General features: G+C 40.4%; 1 protein-coding gene across 1 annotated transcript in view; it reads left to right on the forward strand.

Moving 5' to 3' along the window:
* Positions 1-21,609, forward strand: part of CNTNAP5 (contactin associated protein like 5) — a 697,937-nt gene that overhangs the window by 503,535 nt on the left and 172,793 nt on the right. The window contains exon 16 of the mRNA XM_021716185.1: positions 12,009-12,165. Coding sequence (XP_021571860.1) covers positions 12,009-12,165 — 157 coding nt within the window. The remainder of the gene's footprint in view (positions 1-12,008; positions 12,166-21,609) is intronic.

The following is a 21,609-nucleotide window of genomic DNA, read 5'->3' on the forward strand; positions in this document are numbered from 1 at the left end:
TGTTGCCTAGGCAGTGCTTAAGTTCCTGGACTCAAAAACTACTCCCGCCTGGGCCTTCCAAAGTACTGGGATTATAGGTCAGTACTGGGATTATGAGTCACTGTGCCTGGCCAGAACATTTGTTTCTGAACGTATTTTTTGCTTATTAGTTTTAGTTTAGATACATCAACTAGATAGACCAGTACAACTGGGGAGACAACGCAGTTGGGAATATCCCGAGATGATTGGTAATACATACTCAACACCAATCTGCAGTTTTATCAATGTAATGATTACTTGATGTATAAAATTATAAAATTGACCCAAGAACAATTTTTCTGAAGCCTTGAGATAGATAATATTTTCATTTCTATCTGTAATAAGACCAGGTTTCACATGATATAGTAAAAATATTATTAGGGTTTGGAGCCATAAGATCTAAATTTGTGTCTTCCTTCCTGTGTTATTTTAAAGAATTTACTAATTCATTGTTAGCTTCCATTTTATTATCTGCAAAATGAAAATCTTCAGAGTTGTTGGCAGGGCTGAGTGAGATATGTTATATGAAACTTGTTTTGAATGCTAATGGCATAAAATCCCAATTTTCTTTTGCTGGTTGGAAAACAGAAATAGCAGGTGTGTTCGTAAGGGGAATGACTTTAGATTTTCCCCCTGAAACTGTACTCTCTACTAAACTTTAGCCATTCCCCCCGACTTTCTGCATATTGCTTAATATTCCACTTCAAATTTACTTCATTCTAATTTGCAGTAAAACTAATGTCTAACATTTCCCCCCTCTTCTGGCACACTGTGGGGCTCTTGATGGCAGGGCTTATACCTGTTTTGTACTTGATGCTGTAGCCAGCCAAGTGTCTTGTCTGCTGCAGATGTTTTATATTGTTTTGTTGAACGTGTGAATAAGCTGCTATTTGAACACTTTTATGTACGGTAGTCTCATTCTGTGCCACATTTATAGTAAGCATTTATTTGAAGGCTTGATACTTGTCACTTTCTGGGACTGTCACTGAAATGACAAAAATACTTGATTTTCTAAAATGATGGCCTAAAACGCCAAAGATGAATATACCTATATAGAGATGAATATACCTATATAGAGACTAAAGGCGTCATAATCATATATGTTTATGCAAAACAAGTTTGTTTGTTTGTTTTCTTTTTTTATGTCATCTGTGGAAAATCCTTCTGGGCTGAAGTTTCTTTTTCTTGGCATTTAGTCAGCGTTCATCCCGCAAATATGTATTTATTTCCTGGTGCAAGATAGGTGCCATTCTATGTGTTGAGTAGTCATTGACAAGACCTACAAATCTCTTGTCCTAATTCCAGTGAGGAACATGTTAAACAAACAAACAAAAATAAGTGAAAAAGTGATTTCAGGTAGTACTGATGCTGCCAAGGGCATAACAGAGTGATGTTGGGATCTGTTAGATGGAGCTAATTGGGAAGAGGTAAGATGTAACTTTAGGGGCCAGTGATGGAACACAATCAGCCTCTGTAAAGTCCCATGAAAAGAGAGATTCAGGCAAAGAGCAATGGACATTAAAGAGCATTTGTGAGGGCAGGCAAGGAGGCCCAGGTGGGCAGAGAACAGGCCATGGATTGGTGCTTGGAGGGAGATGAGGCTGAGAAATAAATCTACAGGCACCCGATGCATGGGGTCTCACGGGCCATGGTGAGAAGTTTAGATTTTTCTTTTCATGTTGAAATAGGAAACTACTAGAGGATTTACACAAGGGACTTTATATATTCTTTTAAAGTCCCTTTGGATGTCATAAGAATAACTTTTAAGGTATGGAACAGTAGTGACGACAAGCATTTTACTTTTGGGTCTGTTGTAATCACCTGCTGAAGAGATCATTGTGGCCCTGGCCAGGGCCTGTCACTGACTCCCAGAGATACTGGCATGTAATTTCTCCTCTATCTATGCCTTTGTTTCCTCGTGTGTAAAATGGAAATACAAGAACTTACGCCACGGGATTGTTGTGAAGATTACAACTAGGACATTACAAATACATAAAAACTGCCTGGAATATTTTAAGTGCTCAATAAAATGTTCAATGTTTGTTTTTATTAGTATCACAAGTATAACTGTGTGCATTGACTTTCGTACCCAGATGTATTGCAGTTCTCAATTTCCAGGATTATGTATAGTTATCAGGTATTTTTACTTTTCCAACTCTGTTTCCCTTTCATCAATGTTTTACTATAATAATCAGAATAATTTAAACTATGCTTTGGTCATCCATATGCCTCACCCCAAATCTCTGTGGCTCAGCACAACAAAGGTTTCTTCCTTCTCACATCACTGATTGATATAGATTAGGGAGTCCTTCTATATTCTTTTCACCCCACATTTGTAAAACTCTGCTTTTATGCTTGTCATATCAGAGTAATTATGGAGTAAACCGAAGATCTTACTCCAATGCTGAGTTGTTCCTTTATTATTTTCAGTTTCCACAAATTTATAATAACGTCTCTACATGTTTGTTTTCATCTGTGAGACTCACTTTATTTCCATATACCTCCAGCACATTGAAAATTTAAAAAAGGTCTGTGAGTCTGTGCAGGTGGGTGTTTAGGCCAGGAACCATACCCTTGCTGACTCTCTGGGGCCTAGAACCTGGAGCCCACCTTTACCCTCAGTTCCCCTGACTGTGATTTGGAACATGTCACTTAACCTTACTGAGATTCTTGACTACAGTTCTTCAGGGAAAAAAACACTTATCAAAATGAAAAGCATTTTTATATTCTCCTACAAAAATGGACGCCATGACAATAGAATCCTTTAAGTTAATCACCTTGTCCAAGTCTCTGCCTCGCCATAAATGATCTCTGTGGCAGATTCTGGAGATCTGTGTCTAGTCCCGCTTTAAAGGAGCCCATCAAAGTGACTTTTATCATTTGTTTTGAGAGGCAGTGTCATTAATCTTTATTGTTTCCCCTCTCTCTTTGGGGCTCACTTCAATTAAATTGGAAAGGAGAAGAGAACACTGAACAACATTATAAAAATGTTAATTCCTAATGTCACTGACTAGCCCTTAATCACACTATTAGACATATGTTCTGAATTAATGATCCTGACCAGCAAGCAGTAAGACTGAGATTGACATTGATGGATGCCTGCCATTATGTTCTGATATGAATGAGGTTGTTTTTCTTTCTGACTAAATGTTTCCTCAGAAATGATATTCTATTTAGAAAGAGTATATCAAATTATTTCTTTAGCTGACAGATCTTTTTTTCCCAAATCAGTATTTTGATGATTTGTATTTTGTTCATGCAGTAGGATGTTTTGCTGCAATCACTGGTAATTTCTGGGTTTTATAACATTGGTGGTGTTTTTTTGTATTTATTTTTTAGGCCAACAATGCTTAACTATAGTCAATGAAATAAAACATATTTAATGTGTGCAGAAATCTCATTCTTGGGAATAGCTGCTCTCTAAAGACACCGTGGCGAAAATCAGACCATCCTTCCTTTATGACTCCCACCTGTACAGACTCTTCCCCACAGCCATGTTTGCTGAAGTGCTCAGTACGAAGCCTCTTTTCAAAGCCAAATCAGTATTTTGATGATTTGTATTTTGTTCATGCAGTAGGATGTTTTGCCTATGTTTTACCATTTCCAGGAAAACTTTCCCCGGACTCTTGGACAAAAGTTATAGTTTTATACTCTGGGCGTTTTTAGAATGTTATTAGCTACTGTGTGTGGACACTGATCTCACTTTGACTTGAATTACTCTGAGCTATGTGCATGGCCTTCTTGCCCCAAATGTTATGAACTCCCGTAGGGTAGCAAAAGTTTATTATTAAAATTTATATCACTGATATATCACACCGTGACCTTTCCACACTATGGAATTAAGAAACAATTGAATGCAATAATATGTATAATTTATGTTATTATATTTAATTTGTGGCTTTATGAATTATGCATTATATTTAATTGCATACATATGATAATTCATATAGATTATATGAATAAATTATATGTGTACATATATGTATACATACAGACATCAAAATTCCAGTTTTGCCTCATTCAATGGGTGGGAGCTGTGAGTAAGAACAAGATCTGGTTTGAACAGGTTACCTTTAAGAGTTTAGTGACGAACCATTGGAATAGTTTCTCCAAAGCTCTATGATGAGTTTCTAACTGAATCCATGTGTGGGTGGCATTAAACCTTTAAAAGATGAGCTGAGACTATCAGCACTGGGGAAAACTGCCATGTAAATTGCAGGGGCAACCAAATACCATGTTTGAAGGTGGGCATTATGGTTGCACTGCCAGTAGCTGGAACCGAGTTGAGAAAGGATCCACGTGAACCCATGTTGGGTTTATGTAAAACATATGTGGTAGGGAAGGAGGGCATATGGAGAAGAGGTGACTTCTTGAGTGACCACTGAAGTGCTGACTGTGACTGCTGACATGTATGGACGGGAAGTCGGAGAATTTGCTGGGCCAAAACAGAATTTATGCTTTCCTTTATTTTCCTCATTCATTGATGTTCCTAACTGCATTGCAGAAAATACTTGGAGAGTAGGACCATCATTGATCTTTCCATGTACTTCTTGGTCATCTCTGCCCTGATTAAGAGGAAGGAGGCTCATTGTGCTAAAGTGAGCTGAGAAAGTTCTCTGCCAGAATAGTATGGACAAACCTAAGGCTACACACTCTTGTGCATTGTGCTATGCCAAGTGAGTTAAAGAACGATTTGGAAAAATGGTCTACTTGAACTTCTTTGTCAAATACCCTAGCTACTTTAAAATTCAGAGACAATTCACATCCTAAAAAATGGGCATGAAAATACTGTGAGTAGAAACTCAGAAAGGCATTGGACACTGGAAAAGAAGGCATCTATAGGGTGTATTCCTTGACGGACAGGCTTATGTAAACCTACCCCTAAAGTCTAAGGAAGCTGAGAGGTCAAAAAAAGAGGCTGACAAATCCAGTTTCTTAGAAATAAACATCTAATAGGGACTTATGGGCAGAAGCTGTGTCAAAAACTGGTGCAGCCGCAGAACTGGATGTGAACTGTCTCTCTCGGTTTGCATGTTGTTTCAGCAAAGCTAAACACACTCATGCTTACCTCCCCAAAACCTGGGGTGTGGAGATCCCAAAAAGATGCTGGCCTACAATGCAGGTGCTAAATCCTGCTATAGCAGCAAAATGGGTGTGACAGTAAGAAATAGGTCGGGGATGTTTATGTATTAATTGTGTCGTCTTGATTTTCTTGAATGTAAGAAATTATCCATCACTTACTGATGCAGATAGAGAGACAGAGACCACCCTGGAACAGACATTCCAAAAAATGGGAAGACCAACTCCTAGACTCATAATAATTCACCTATACAAAGTAGGCATAAAAGAAAAATTCCTAAAGGCAGTGAGATAAAGGTCTGACTACCTACTGGGGAAGATCAATTAGAATAGCAGCAGATTTATCTGCAGAAACAATTCAGGCTGGGAGAGCTTGGAGCCCAATCTTCAAAGTTCTCAAAGATAAACAATTTCAACCAAGAATTACCGACTCATTTAAGCTAGGTTTCATCTGTGATGGAGAATTAAAATCCTTCCCAGACATTCAATCCCTAAGAGTTTATGCTGCCTCCAAACCAGCTCTACAAGAAACACTTAAGAAAGTATTAAACACAAAAGAAAGGAAAAAAAGAACAACAGCACCTTTCACAAGATTGCAGGAAAAAGATTGAAAACATACATGAATCAACTCAGAAATCAAAAGTAAGACAACAAACAAATAGTAGCAACAACAAACTCTATAAGAACGTCATAATAGGGATAAACTTTCACATCTAAATAATTAGCCTGAATGTGACTGGACTAAATGCTCTGTTGAAAAGACAAAGAATGGAAAAATGGATAAAATATCACGAGGCAACAATAAATTGCCTCCAAGAGACTCATTTCACTAGAAAGGACACTCACAGAATCAAATAAGAGGATGAGAAACAAAATTTCAGGCGAACAGAGGACAAAAGAAAGAAGGAGTTGCGGTCTTAATCTCAGACAAAATACCCTTTAAGCTATCAAAAATTTAAAAAGATACAGAAAGTCACTGCATAATGATAAAAGGTTCAATCTATCAACAAGAAATATCCATCCTAAACATATATGCACCCAACATAGGAGCACCAGCTTTCATAAAACAGCTTCTAGGTAAACATAAAAAAGATATTGACTCTAGCACTATCATAGCTGGGGACTTAAAAACCCCACAAACAACCCTAGACAGATAATCAAGACAAAAAGACAACAAGGAGATCCAGAACCTCGATGATGCTTGACCAAATGCACTTCATGGATACCTACAGAACACCCCACCAACAACCATGGAATATACATTTTACTTATCACCACACAGAACATACTCTAAGATCGACCACCTCCTCGGTCATAAATCAAGCATAAACAAATTCCATAAGATTGAAATCCTGCCATGCACCTTCTCAGACCACAGTGATTTATATGTAATTTAAATTTCCCCAAACTTTGTATGCCTGAGGTCACATGATAATGTTTCCAAATGCACAGCAGTAATGCAAATTAATGCAATTCCTCAGTTGTCTTTTCTTTGTCTTGCATACTGAGGACCTCGCCACCCCTCTGAGACCTTTGAGGCTGCTTCTGGGAGCTCCTGATGGCATCTCTCAGGGGATCCCAGTCCTTCTCTTCTCTTCTCCTGGACTGTTTCATGGACATATTTGTGGTGCACAGTTGCTGGGGCTGTGTATGAATACACTGCTTCCTTGCCAAGGGGCTGGCCTCTAAAATGGCCAGAGCCCCAAGCCCTGGAAGAACAGTGCATGAAGACAGTTTCCCTTTCACTGTGGAGAGACCTGTGTCACACGCAAACATCTGTAGGGTAAGCAAAGTAGTTCCCTATTCTGCTTCTTGTCAAAGTAGAATGACTTCCTGGTTGTTAAAGCAAAACTACTGCCTCCACTCTCCACTGCTCACTACATTTCATAGAGTCCTTTGCTTATCTGAAGCCCCTGAAGAGGTATGGATTTGAATTAATAACTGCATTTGGTAGAAGAAATGGAGACTTCAGAGCTTTGAAGTATTGATCCATTAAGTGATTTTTAGGTGTCTGTTCAGCTCCCGAATGGACATGTGCCTTCTTCATGCCTGCCTATCCTCATTTGAATTGTTTCTGTGTTAGGAAAATGCTCCACAGCAAATGCAGATTTCAAGTCCCAGGCTCCCTTCCAGTTGGGACTCGGGCACGAGACTTGTGCTTCACCCATCAGGTCCCACCTGTGAGAAGTCTCTGCTGGCCCCAGTCCCAGGAAGCGGGCTCCACCAGGAGATTCTATCCTGCAGATGCCGGGAACCCAGAAACCTTGGTGTGAGGCAACAGGTTTGTGGGCGGGGATCCTTGAAGGAAAGGGGTCATGGTGCAGGTCGAGCATCTTCCCAGGGTCTCTTGGCCTTTGGTGTGCAGGGTCAGCCAGCTGGATGGGACTTTCTCATCAGCCAGTCCTGTCGCGTGGTTGTATTTAACCTCAAGCCCATTTCTCTTATGTTCATGAGCCTGTTGCAGTCTAGTGTCTTCCTAATGAATACACTTTGGCCTGAAACTGTCAGAGTGAATTCTTAGCGTCTAAGTTCTATTTGATCTGTTTTCTGCTACTGTTTTTTCTCTGTTAGACATTCTGATTAGAGCTCCAACAACATTTTGAAAATTGCAGTTTGAAAACCTGGACACACATCATCAATAACTCAAAAAACAACAGATGCTTGAAAGGATGCAGTGAAAGGGAAAACTTCTATACTGTTGGTGAGAGTGTAAGCCAGTGCAGCCTCTGTGGAAAACAGTGTGGTGATTCCTAAAAGATCTAAAAGTTGACCTTCCTTACTACCCTGCAATCCGCCTACTGGGAATATGCCCAAAGGAACTCAAATCACTCTCTGAAAAAGATACCTGCAAATGCACGTTTATTGCATGCAGCATTGTTCACAATAGCAAAAACATGGAAACAGGCATGCTGCCCATCAAAAGTGGACTGGATTAAAAAAAAAAGTGGTTCATATACATGATGGAATATTACACAGCTGTAAAGAAGGAGAAAATTATGAACTTTACAGCAACTTGGATGGACTTAGAGGTTATAATACCGAGTGATCTATCACAGAAACAAAGAACCGAGTATCACGTGTCCTCACGTGTCCTCACATTGTAGTACCATGAGAAAGGGATTGGCAGTAGTGGGAAATTGCCTGGGGGAGGGGCACACGTCATCGACAAGGGTACCTGTATAATGAACATTTACCGTCCTAACACTGAATTGTACCCCACATATTTAAAATAAAAACATAAAAAAACACAAAAAAATAACTGGTTGCAGGTTCTAGACAATGTCCTGATTTTCTCTTAGGCGTTCACTTGTCTACTTCCTTTGTGTGTGATGCCCTTCTTCAGAGAGCCACATGTGACTTGCTCTCAGCCTTTGAGTTTTGTTTAAAGAATCTTTTCATCAGGTCTCCCAAGCCTAGTATGATTTAAAATTGCAATATGCCCTTCTTCACAGCACACTTGAACCCCCTAGGCTGCTGCATTTTCCCCCCATACCTCTTATCCCTTTCTAAATACTAAATTACTTTATGACTAATATTGTCTATTTCTTCTAATTACAATATGAACTCGGGGAGGGCACGTTTTGTTTGTTTCTTTGTTCTAGTTTGTTTTGCTAAGTGATTTACTCCAAGAACATAGAATAGAACCTGAAATATGATAGAGCCTTGTTAAATATTTGTTGGATGAATGCACATTATTTAAAAATAAAATGTTTAGAATTCTGCTTTGTTCTTTCACTTTTGAAAGAAATTTCTGCTGGAAGAAAAAGAAAATCAGTTTCTGCATTAACCAAAATTTGTACATAGTGTGTAGTTTGTCTTCCTGACCCAACGGTTAGAGTCAAGAATTAAGGCAAACCAAGTCCCCTGTCTGAGTCTCAGTTTCCTTAATTGCTGTATCTCTCTAGTACTCTACAGGGACAGAGGTACGAATATATTGCACCTGAGAAGAAAATTTAGCAATAACCCACCTGCTCTCATATATAGTGAGAGATATGATCTATCTATCTATCTACTATTTTTCGCCCTCTCCCCTTTCTTTCTCCTTGTTTGTTGACAATCAGTTGAAACAACTGTCACCCTTTGAAATAATTCCGCCACGCATGAGCAGAGAAGCACCAATAGGCCCAAGTGGTACAAGACGTTGATGGATTCAAAACAAAAGAGACCTTGGGCTACTAATGAATCTGTGAGGGGATAAAGACACCCCATAAGAGTGGAAACTACTAGAGGCAACATATCCACCAGGAGCTGTGTACAAACTGATTGCTCAATTCATACACAAAATAACTTATGGTTATTTTGATAGTTCATACACAAAATAACTTATGATGCCATGGGACTTGACTATGTAGTCTGTATTCTAGATTCTGGGACGAGAGGCCCGGGCCCCTGGAAGGAGGGATGGGCAACACATTTCTTCCCATTCTTGTACCCAAGGTCAGAATTGGTAAATATATTCAAATACGAAATGTTTCACCTTTATGCTGTCTGGACTCACACACAGGGGAGACCGCCTACCGCGGTCCTGAAAGTGTTCTGTGCTCTAAATAAATCTGCCAGAACTCTAGGTCATGTGAGTGTGGCTTACCCAGGTGGGCTTTAGGAAGACAGCAATTCATGTGAGGTATTTTACAATGTTTTATAACGATTTGAAACGAGCAAAAATGATGCATATCGTTGATAATTATCCTTAAAAAGGAGACACTGGTTAACAGATGTCTCTCACCAGAATTCTAGCTTTAAAAATAATAAAGAAGCTCAAATTATTTTAGGCAGAATGCAGAGTGCTGTGTTGGGGTGACTGTCATCTTTCAGGATGTCTGTTCTGTGAATCAGCGCCCCAACATGCTTCTGCTTTTTATAACATTTTCCTTATGTCTTTCTCATTGAAAAGCTCTAGATCTGGACCTGATAGGAACCAGGCTGCATAGCAGGAAGTGGGTGGTGGTGAATGGAGCTCCGCCTCCTGTCAGATGGGGGATGACCATGACATTCTCATGGCAGCGTAAACCCTATTGTGAATTGAGCATGCCAGGGATCTAGGTTACCTGACCACCCACCCCCTTACCCGTCTGTAGAAAATTGCCTTCTATGAAACCAGTCCCGGATGTCAGAATGTCTGGGGACTGCTACTTTCGAGGGTCTTCCTTCCTCCGATGTGACTTGGTGACTTTTATAAGGATGCGAACAATGAGGCAATTCAGAGAACGTTGTTGCTATTTGTATATAGAGATTATTAGTAAATTATATGCTTGCACATAAGGATTTGTATGTAAACCGGAATCTCGATTAGGCAAAATGTCAACCCCAATAACACCCTTAGATCGATACAATTATCCTACTTTAAAATTGTAAATGAGCCGGGTTTGGTGACTCAGCCTGTAATCCCGCACCTTTGGGAGACTAAGGTGAGTGGATTGCCTGCGCCCACGGGTTCGAGACCCGCCTGGGCGGCGAGACCTCATCCCTACATTAAATCAAAAAAATCAGCCAGGCGTGCTAGCGCATGCCTGTAATTCCGGCTACTTGGTAGGCTGAGGCGGAAGGTTCGCCGGAGCCCAGCAGGTAGAGGCTGCGGTGGCCGGGAGCAGCCACTGCACTCCGGTCTGGGCGACAGAGTGAGACTCCAACTGAAAAAAATAAAATAAAATAAAATAAAATTGTAAATGATCTAAAGCGGTCCCTAGTAGATATTAGTTTCATTTTAAAAATAAATATGTTTCAAGCATTTGTTGCATGCCAAGCAAAAACAAGACAGCAATTACCAAGGGGGACCTAAGTTTCACACCCTCCAACCTAATGGTGTATGACCCCTCCATTTCTATCTGCACATGTTGTTTTGGATAGGGCATCGCCTTCTGAATGCTGATTCTAAGCTGCTGAAGAATTCCCAATCATCAAAGAAAATCCAACAGGTTTTACTAAACTAAACGTTATAAAGAAAGAAACTAACACGGACAAGATTCATAAATGGTTTACTGTTAACTATATAAACTGGAAATCACTAGTTATATACCAGCTTTTGATGGGTTAACTGTGTTAAACATGGCCATAAGGGTTTGTTTGGTCCACACATTCCTGGGCCTCACAAGGTTTTGTTCTATTTTCCCCCCAAATCTTTGAATTTGGAACTTAGGACTTGTTTTAGAAAAGAAAATCAGCAGATATGGTAACCCTGGGGCCAGTCTTATCATGACAAAAATCAGTGGGGGGTCGGTCAGGACTAGCCCTCGGACTGAGCCAAGACTTTCTTCTTCACCTGTCTCTACCCACCTCGTTGTCTGCCAGAAACTGAGGACAGAGGGAGGATACTTTTGACCCTGGTGCTGTTGTTTTCTCTTTGGCAGTGTTAAAAGGAAACTATTACTTTTAAAATCCACATATTATCTTTTTTGTCTAAAATCTAGCCCGATTTACTTCATTGTAATACTTGCCTTATCTGGTAAGAATTTAAATTTGTGACCCTGTCTCTGACCATTGTCTTTATCAACTTTTGACTATAGAAATACTTTAGATGAAAATGTTGTTTATATGAGAAAAATGTTGTTTAATGTAAATGTTTGCATTTATGAATGAGCATCTGTGCACAAATTTAGATATATAGAGAGAAATTTATAAATTTAGAGAGATATATATATAGAAAGAGAATAAGAAAGAGAGACAAAGACAAAACCAAAGAACAAAAGGTAAAAAGAAAGAAATGAAGAATGCCAGTGAGAAGAAGAAAGGAAGGAGGGAGAGAGGAAGGGACGGAAGGAAACGATAGACTTATACGTACATGAATAATATATATAACATTTTGAAGAATATGAAAATGGTCTTCAAAATATTTTTGTCTCGTTTTCTGTGACAACCCCCTGTGCTCTTTCAGGCCCGCCTCACCCTGCCTTGTGAAATGTCTTGTTTTTCAGATGGCACACCCTTCACCTGGTGGATTGGGCGGTCCAATGAACGGCACCCTTACTGGGGAGGGTCCCCCCCTGGGGTCCAGCAGTGCGAATGCGGCCTGGACGAGCGTTGCCTGGACGTCCGATACTTTTGCAACTGTGACGCTGACAAAGATGAATGGTAATGAGAATCTCAGCCTTTCTGTCGTGTCGACAAAGCACCTTGACTGATGCACAGCATTTTTCCAAAGCGAGAAGGACACGAACGAGAAACTCCATTTGAACTAGAGCTCCCTAATGGTTAAGGCGCTTGCTTGTCTGTTTGCTTGTTTGTTTGACTTTGAAAGTGGCCAGTGCTAGTATTTCCAGAGCCACCGCTGAGGTTCATAACATAGCATGTGGTCACACCATCACCTTCATATTTTCGGAAGCTCCATTTCAAACGAAGGAATGGCATGTGGCCTTGAACTTTGCAGCTGAGCCTGGATTTCCATGATGCGTGGAATGTCAGTTGCGAGGGGGAGAATGGGAGACATAGGGACAATAGTGATGTGTGTTAGAGACTGTTTCTCCTTGCTCCCAATCGTCAACCACCAGCCTTCCTCTCGCTTCCAATGAAAACATAGAAAAGGAAATGTATGTTGATTGAGCGTTTGTTAAATCCTCACAACAATTTTAAATTTCATATAATTTTCTCACTTTTGCTCCTTAAGGTTGAGGAATGTTTATTACAGAGAAGTTAAATAATTTCCCCAAGGCCACACATGTCTGGCAAGTGACAGGCTGAGAATTTGAAGTCAGGTGTATCTGCAACCAGAGCGTCTCGTAATCTCCTACACCAACTTAATTCTATAAAATGAATTTAGTTGGAGGTTTCCATGCCCATACGTCTACTTTTGTCTTCCAGAAGAACTGTCAGTGTTTCATTGTATTGATTATGAAAATGACATTTCCAAATACACATTTGTTTTGACTGAATTTAAGGCATTCTTTGAGTTTGGCTTATGCAATTTTGCTTGCTTCATCAAATGCTGCTCAGTTACAACTAAGAATTCTTATGTCAAGCTTGTCTCAATCCAGTTAGGATTTCTTTAAGTATGTTTCTTTCACTGTTCAAATTGTGAACAGCAGGGACTGTTTCAAACAAAAAGTAAGGCGAAGCAAAAAGTTTAGTTCTTCAAGCACAAGACCTAACATTTGGCTCTGTTGTGTCCTGTGAGACGTGGACCAGCACTTTAGAACACCATGAAGCAGCTCGGGCCACAAAGCAACTTATCTGAGCTTCTTTTTCAAACCCCTGACTCTTCATGTAGATAAAATCAGATGCAGCTGACCAGAAGTGAAACAGACTTCTGCATTCTTTAAGCCCCCATTTTACCCTGCAGTGAATTCTGTCTCATCATTATGGATGCCTGCAACTCAAATATAATTTGTATCCCCGGTGGAGACCAGGTGTCTTTAAACGTTATATCCCTTAAGACCTACTCCTGGTGCAGTAGACAGCCTGCGGTAATTAGCCGAACAGATGAATTCGGAAGATCTTTGCCAAGGAAGCATCATCACAAAATGGCATCTACGGGCTTGGGAGATCTGTGGGAGCGTTAGATGGTTGTGTTGTCAGGAAAGCGTATTCAAATCCTCTGCTCCCAGCAGCTTAGATTCACTCATTTCTTTGATTTATAAGTTCACCTCCACTATGCATCATAATAGACACTATCTGCAGATTGATAGACTTGAATGGAAACACCTTCACTTTGTTGTGTATAATCAGAGAAGCGAATATAGGTGGTAGAATATAAAGTAAAAAGTCGGCAAACAGGGGAAGTATGTGCCTTTCTTCCCTTTGACTCTCACCTCATTTCACAGCTAATTCTTGACCTTTGCTCCCTGTGTTTGTCCTACAGTGTCACCCTTTCTTTGTAGGGTACTTGTGTGCTGACCACTGCCAGTGCCTCCCCTTCCTAAGGGACAACGTACAGGGCAGTGGGGACAATGGCATCGCGCCACGTCCGTGTGTCGAAGGGCCTCTCCACCCTCTTGCCAGAACATTCCACCAGTCACGTCTTCCACTCAGAGTCCAACCTCCCCTGCCTTTGACCTGATCACGATTTCACCAGCCTCTGGACCCCTCATGTGATGATTGTACTTCGTCATCGACGTTCTGCTCAGAGGGACTCTTCAAAATGTCCTCACCCTCCCCTTTATCCCCACCGAAGTTTTCATCTGTTTTATGAACCCTTCCCTTGCCTTGAGAGCCAGGGAAACATTTTCCATCTAGTGCCACTTTCTGTGGCCAAGCGACCTCTATCAGGACATCATGATCTATTATTAGATATAGGTCTTGTTCAACAGCTCATCTACCAACGGTCAAGGAAAAGAACTGAACGTTCCCTGGTAAGGATGCCTGCTTCGCCGTGGATAGCCCCAGAGTGGCATGTTGAGCAAAGTCCAGGCGAGAAGAGATCAGAGTTCCTTCCGTCATTCTTAGGAGGGAGTAGAGATTGAGATTCCGATTTAATTCTTCTGAGTTTCATTTATTTAAAATGAACACAAGTCATATCCTGTGATATAAGGTTTTGAAAAATGATTTGTCGTAGAAGCCACTATATGCACTACTTCAGCTGACGCGTACTCATTTGTCACTTATTTACTGAACGTGTACTCTGTGCCAACAAACAGGCAGTCTTCCGTGCAGAGAAAGTCAAGGGCATTATAGTCTTGGCCCGCGAAGAGCCCTCAGAACAGTGGAAAAGAATGAGCTAGTTAGTTAGTAATCAGTGGATTAGTTTGGTAAAGTTAGTCACAGGCGTGCCTAGATCTGGGGTAGAAATGGTCTGGAAAAGTTAAATTTCGAAGAAAAACAGGGACAGGTTTGGGGGTGTAATCCCAGCACTTTGGGAGGCCAAGGTGGGAGGATTGCTTGAGCCCAGGAGTTCGAGATCACCTGGGCAACATAGTGAGACTTTTGCTCTACAAAAAAATTATCCAGGTGTGGTGATGTGTGCCGGTAGTCTCAGCTTAATGAGGTTAAGGTGGAAGGAGCACCCAGGAGGTGGAAGTGGCAGTGAGCTGTGATCAAGCCTCTACACTCCAGCCTGGGTGACAGAGTGCAACCTTCACTCAAAAAAAAAAAAATTGTAACTAAGTTTTAAAGGATCAGAAGACATTAGCTATAGTAATGAACAGGTTAGTATACTACAGGTAAGGAGATCCTCTGTGTGCTCAGGCAGGAAAATGTAAAACGATATAAAAGTCACTACTTTCCCAAACCGCAGGTATATTTGTGTGGTTGCTGCAGAGTTATAATGTGAGCAATTTACAGAAGATGAAAGCAGGGAGGAAGGTAGAGTCCAGATCATGAGACTCCTTGTACAGGAAATGACAGTGAGCTAGCTTTGTCTGTGCTAGGACTGTGGATGTGCAATATATATTCAGACATGAGGCCGAGCAGATCCTTGTGGAAAGGCATTCATTACTTATGTACCAACTCTATTATTTACTCCAGAAAGGAAAAGTAAAAAAGCGGACATACTTGAGAAATAGTTAATCACGTTCAACATGTTTCCAGCCTCCTTCTTGACCACACATTTCACATTTTTTTAATACCAGCATGCCCCTTTTCATACCAGTGGTATTCTGAGTACTCCTAAGAAACCTCAAATATCTTTGCCTTGCAAAATCCCTTCCGGTTTCTGATCTTGCAAAGCTAATAGCAAAACTGACTGAGGCTGGGGTAGCACCTAGTGGATAGCAGCTTAATACATTACAACTCCTCAATAATAGATAGTATCATCACTTAAAAATGTTTCCAATCATACCCTGAAGTGTTCTTAGGATTTTATAAACCCTATCTCATATGAGCATCTCAACAACTCTTGAGGTCGATTTTATTATCTCTTTTCTCCAGGAAAAGAAACTGAGACTCTGAGAGCACAAGCGACTTGGTTAAAGTCACCTGACTAAGGGGGCAGAGTTGAGATTCCAGACAAATCCAAGAACTCTGTCACTGACCACATCAAAGTTGCCAATTTTGACTCATGACCAGCCAGTAAGGATGCTAGAGGCAGCTCTCCTAGCATCTCGCAAATCACCTTACGACAGCATGTGTGTTTCTTTTTGCTAAGTCAGGCTGCTCAGGGGTCCTTAAACATTTTCCAAGCCTCTGGTGATTAACAATTTTTTCGTTGTGCTTTTTGTTCTTAGATACAGGGTCTCGCTATGTTGTCCAGGCTGGTTGGGAACTCCTGGGCTCAAGTGATCCTCCTGTCTCAGCCTCTCTCGGGTAGACAGGACTACAGGTGCACCTCCATGGCCGGCTTGTTTTGTGTTAACAAGCCTTTATAACTGATTGACTTACTGTTGTGTATTTCAGTGAGACCCAAGTAAATGAAAAAAAATGAGTGTGCGTTGTAGGGTGGATGAACATGGGGCAGCTCAGCAGGTGGAGTTGGGTGAGGAGAGGAAAAAAAGAAGTCATTCGATGAACTTCAAAAACACATATCCTTCTTAGAGTAAAAGAAAGCTTCAACTAGACATCTGAATCAAGGGTGCCCTACAGCTGTTTTTTTTAGGGGTTTGTATCCCAGCCAAATAGAAGGCGGGGGATGGGGGAGAGAGAGAGAGAGAGAGAGAGAGAAATGTGGTAAATAATTATTTTACAGTCAATGACTGCAAAGGAACTTCTCTTCAGTTTAATCATCCAGTCTTCAGGAATCCTCCCAACTAAGTGGATTTTGAACTGATGGACTGTTGAGAGTTAAGAAAGGAAGCTGGTGACAGCTCCAGTCTGCAGCCCCTGGAAAGAGCACAGGAGTGTGCCAGGCCGCGTGGGAGGTGGACGAACAGTCATCCAGCGAGAGAGGCCAGAAAGGCTGGCTGCCCGGCCTGCTGGAGAAGGCCAGGTGAATTCGCAGGGTTCCTCAGGGTGATGACCGGTGGCCCGAATGCGGAGCTTTCTCGTCCAAACAGCCAGGCGAACTAAAGGGAAGTTCTCTTGCTTCGCAGTAGAACATTCTTTTATTTATTTTGGAAGAAAGCTCAGAAGTTTTTATTTGATTTCTAGTAGCTCTGCTCTTTCCTTTTGCTCTCAGTGCACCTTGTGTCAAGTGGTATGGTAAAAATAGGGAGAGAAAATGATGGCTTAAATTCTGGTCATCTGCTCACCCAGAAAAGGAAATCTATGGTCCTTTTTCCTAAAGAACACAACATGTATGGAATCCTGGAGCTTCAAACCACTTGCTAGCCCTTGATTCTACCCTGCCACAGAGACATTATTTAGTAAATGCGGCTAAATTCATGAATGACCGGTGGGCGAATGACTTCTGTCCGACATTTTTACCGCTCTGTTTTCAGGTAGGTCAGTCCATAACCATTCTAGGATTAGCTGGAATTTACTTCGTTGTTAACCATCACCCCTTTTTGCACTATCTCACAAGAAATATTTACCAAATTTTAAGCTAAATGCCTTTTGCTGCAGACTGATTCTCCCTTAACTATCAAATGTAGTTATTTGTCTTTCTACCGCTGAATTATTATACTTAATATAGTGCCCTTGTTCAGGTTTATTTGTGTTGTCACCAATGACAGAACGTTTTTGCTTTTTTCAATACTGAATAGTATTTATCGTGTATGTATCATACTTTCCTTATTAATTCATTCATTAACAGATGCTGAAGTTGTTTCCATGTTAGGTGATCAGTATGTCAATTAGCTTGATTTGACCATTCTGCAATTTATATATATGTCAAATCATCATGCTGCACACTATACATATGTTTAAATTCAAAAATGAATTTTTAAAAAGCAGTTATAGGGCTTGCTTCACCTGGATCATTATTTGATCTCTCAGACCTCCTTTGATGTTCTCAAAACCTTCACTGCTGAGTTTTCTGGGTTCAGTGCCTTATACCAGGTGGTATCCTGAGGCTGGACTTGAACCCTGAATCCTGAAAGGAAAAGGTCACCTCAAAGCACACAAAAAGTTCTCTTAGTTTTAAAAAATAAGTACATTGAACAATCTGTATTATTTTATTATTCATGAATCTTTTTATGAGCTATTCTAATGCATATTGAATTTTGGAAGTGCCTTTCCTCCAAGCAGACAAGAGTTAGGATGGGTTTATCTGGTTTTTTGCTCTTGCAGTCTCTGAATTCCCACATGCATCCTGTACTATAACCAGGATCAGCCTCTTGGGTTGGAGAGAAGTACAAGGGGTAACCTCCAAAACTCAGAATCTATTTGTAAAAAATTGTGCATTTATCTTTCCATGTTTAAACTTCAATCACCTTCAAAATACTCTCCATTTGATGCAATGCACTTATCAAAATGCTTATTCCACTACTCAAAACTGTTTTTGAACTTGTCAACAATGCTTCTGTCATTTTTTGTTTCACCTCTTCCACATCAGCAAAACACTTCAAGAGTTTTTCTTCGGGAAACAAAAAGCTGCTTGGGGAGAGATAGAGTAAATAAAAACGGTAGGGCCTCGGGGTCATGCCAGTTAGTGCAATGTGGGCAGGTGTGTTGTCAAGGTGGAAGAACAGATCACCTGTTTTCCACAACTTGGGTGTTTCTTCTGCAAATTGTGATGCATTCTTCACAAAACTTCCAGATGAAAACTTTGGTTGACCATCCCATCTGGAGGAACAAATTCTGAGTATACTACAAGGGGCCCACCTTTCAAAAGATAATTCCAGTTTGTTGGTGGTCCCTTCTAGAATGCCTGGCACCTGCTAGGTCCTCCAATCATTGCTGTTGAATGAATGAATGAAAGAAAGGAGGTATTCCCTTTGTCCCCACCTTCTTTACCTGGCCAAATATGCCTTCCACTTATTAGCTATCTTCTGCTGTCTTAGTCATTGAATTTCGCTTAAAGTATACATTCCGGGGTTACTTGATACTGGCTTGTTTATGTTAAGTTACCACGACTGGGTTTCAAACTTGTTTTTTTTTTTTAAGACAGTCTTTTCTGTGGGTGTCTGAGAGAAAAGAATAAAAGGCATTGCACAGTCAAGAGAAGCAGGTTTAAAAATATGAAAACGGGGGGAAAGAGTTTATGATGAGAGGTTGAACATTCAAAACCAAAATATAAAATCATTATTTTGTAGAATTCTAGATGAGGTAAAATAGTTGATATTTTGCCAAGGGTAGCATTAAATATTTTTTTTAGTCTTTCTTTTTATTCAGTGATACCACCATCCTATCATCTACTGAGGGAAAGTATCTCACATGAACAGTTTATCCTCTGTGGGTTCTGGAAAACGAAACATAGCTATGAAATATTACTTTTTATGCTTGTAGAAAATAATTAAAATGTAGGGTGATGCTTCCATTACATCAGTTATTTTTCAAGCTCTACAAATATACTGTGGCTAAGTGGTGAAGTCTCATTTTTTGAGCAGTTGCAAGGTTGTAACAGAAATACAATTTTAAGTCAATATCAAGATTTAGATTTCACATTTCCATTGTATCCTTTCTACAACATTTTGACTGTCGATAACAAAATATCATAATTTTATTAAAAATCCAATGAGTCTTGGTTTCTGTTTTGATTTGCCTATTGATCACTAACTTTGTGGCATTACCCACCCAATAGTAGCTCTTACTCATATCCAGTTAGCTAGATGAGCTGCTTACCTCTTTTGTCTTCTCTGTAAGTTTGATTATAGTTGTCAGTTCTGGCCCACCACATTTTAAATAATGCATACGTGGGATTATTTTTCCTGATTTTTTTAATTTTAGGAATTTTTTTCATTATAAAAGTAATATATTCTCAGTGTAAAAATATTCAACTATTTCAGAAGCCTTTAAATAAAAGAAGTAGAAACTCTCATCTCACTACTACTTTGACTCATCTTAATTCTACCCTATATGTAAAAATCTTACTCATAGATATAACTGTTGAGTAAGTAAGGTATTTCTTTTTTTTTTTTTTTTTTTGAGTTGGAGTCTCACTCTGTCGCCCAGACTGGAGTGCAGTGGCCGCTCCCGGCCACCGCAGCCTCGACCTGCTGGGCGCCGGCGATCCTTCCGCCTCAGCCTTCCGAGTAGCCGGAATTACAGGCATGCGCTCGGCTAATTTTTGATTTATTGTGGAGATGAGGTCTTGCTGCCCAGATGGGTCTCGAACCCGCGGGCTCAGGCAGTCCACTCACCTCAGCCTCCCAAAGGCGCGGGATTACAGGCTGAGCCACCGAGCCTGGCAAGTAAGGTATTTCTACATATAAATATCTTTCTATGCATATGCCACATTTTAAATGTATTTTAATGTGTTTGTTCAGTTGTTACTACATGTGAGAAAAAATTAAATACATTATACTCCAACTTGTTTTCCCCCCCCCCCAAAAAATGTATCTTGGAGGTCTTTTCTTTGGCTCATTAAATGAGCATGAAAATGAATACACTCTGTCCATTAGAATGGCTGCATAGTAGTCGACTGGTAACTGATTTTTCAATATGAGAAACAACGCTGCAATGACAATTTTTGAGTCCTGATTTATACCTTTTTCCCCTTTTCAAATGGTGATTTCCAGTGGCTAGAATTCCCAACGTAGAAGAATTGCTAGATTATACACTTTTCGACTTTGATAGATATGGCCAAACGGCTGCAGGGCCTTGGTCTTTATATAGAGCACAAAGGAATCAGTTCAGAATTGGCTGTCCTGACCCTGTGGGAGGAAGTGATCTTCTCCCTGAAGAGGCAGCTTTACCACAGGGATATTCAGAACTCGCCAGTCAGAACACGGCCACACAGGGAGACATTGGTTAAAACCTCGCTTTGATCAGAACTTGCTGAAACTCTTAGCCAGCTGTGGCTGCAGGGGACAGCCCGGACAGGATGGAACATGGTGACGCCCCGTTGCCCTCACTTCCCTCTCTCACCGTTGCCTTTTCTCCCCTGCCTGGGGCAGTCTCTGCAGCCCATGGCAGTGCTCTCCCCGAACTACAGATACATTCCAATGTCTGCGTTTTTAAAAAATGGTCGTATCTTCATCGTGTAGAAAAAGAAGAAATAATTCTATCTCCTTCGCACATCTGCCTTAAAGGTATTTTGTGAAAATGTCATGAGTTAATTCATGTAATACACTTAGAACATGCACAATTGTAGCTATTTTTGCTGGCAACATTGTCATTTTCTGGATGTAAAATGTAATGAATCTCTAAGTAATATTTTATTATGTAATGGAAAGAACAAATCCCGGATCTGTCACTTATTAACTATAGAGCTTAAATCATTTAGCCTTCTCTACGCTTCGAGTTTCTATTTTATTTTAAAAAGGGAGAGAATATCTGTCTCTGGAGAATACTGGCTGAGTTAGCAATAATTTGTGCAGCTAGCAGATGGGGTGTGGAATCAGTTCTCAAAGATTTATAAGTCATCTTTTTATTATTATTTTCTCTCTTTTTGCAATATCTTAAATAAACAATAAGAGGCAGCATTGATTTATAGAAGTTAGGGAATGAAATAAATAACATAACAGAAGTAATAGCATGCCAGCACAAAGTTCATTCAGCCATCAAACTCCAGGTAGAGTAAGGAAATAACCCTGAGGTCCCTTCTCCCCCAAACAAGGCTGCCATCTGAAAGTTTCCTAGTGAAACTCACCATGTAATGGATGGATCTGT

The sequence above is a fragment of the Carlito syrichta genome, unplaced genomic scaffold, assembly GCF_000164805.1.
Source record: "Carlito syrichta isolate Samal-C Ts95f unplaced genomic scaffold, Tarsius_syrichta-2.0.1 Scaffold308256, whole genome shotgun sequence".
Taxonomy (NCBI): domain Eukaryota; kingdom Metazoa; phylum Chordata; class Mammalia; order Primates; family Tarsiidae; genus Carlito; species Carlito syrichta.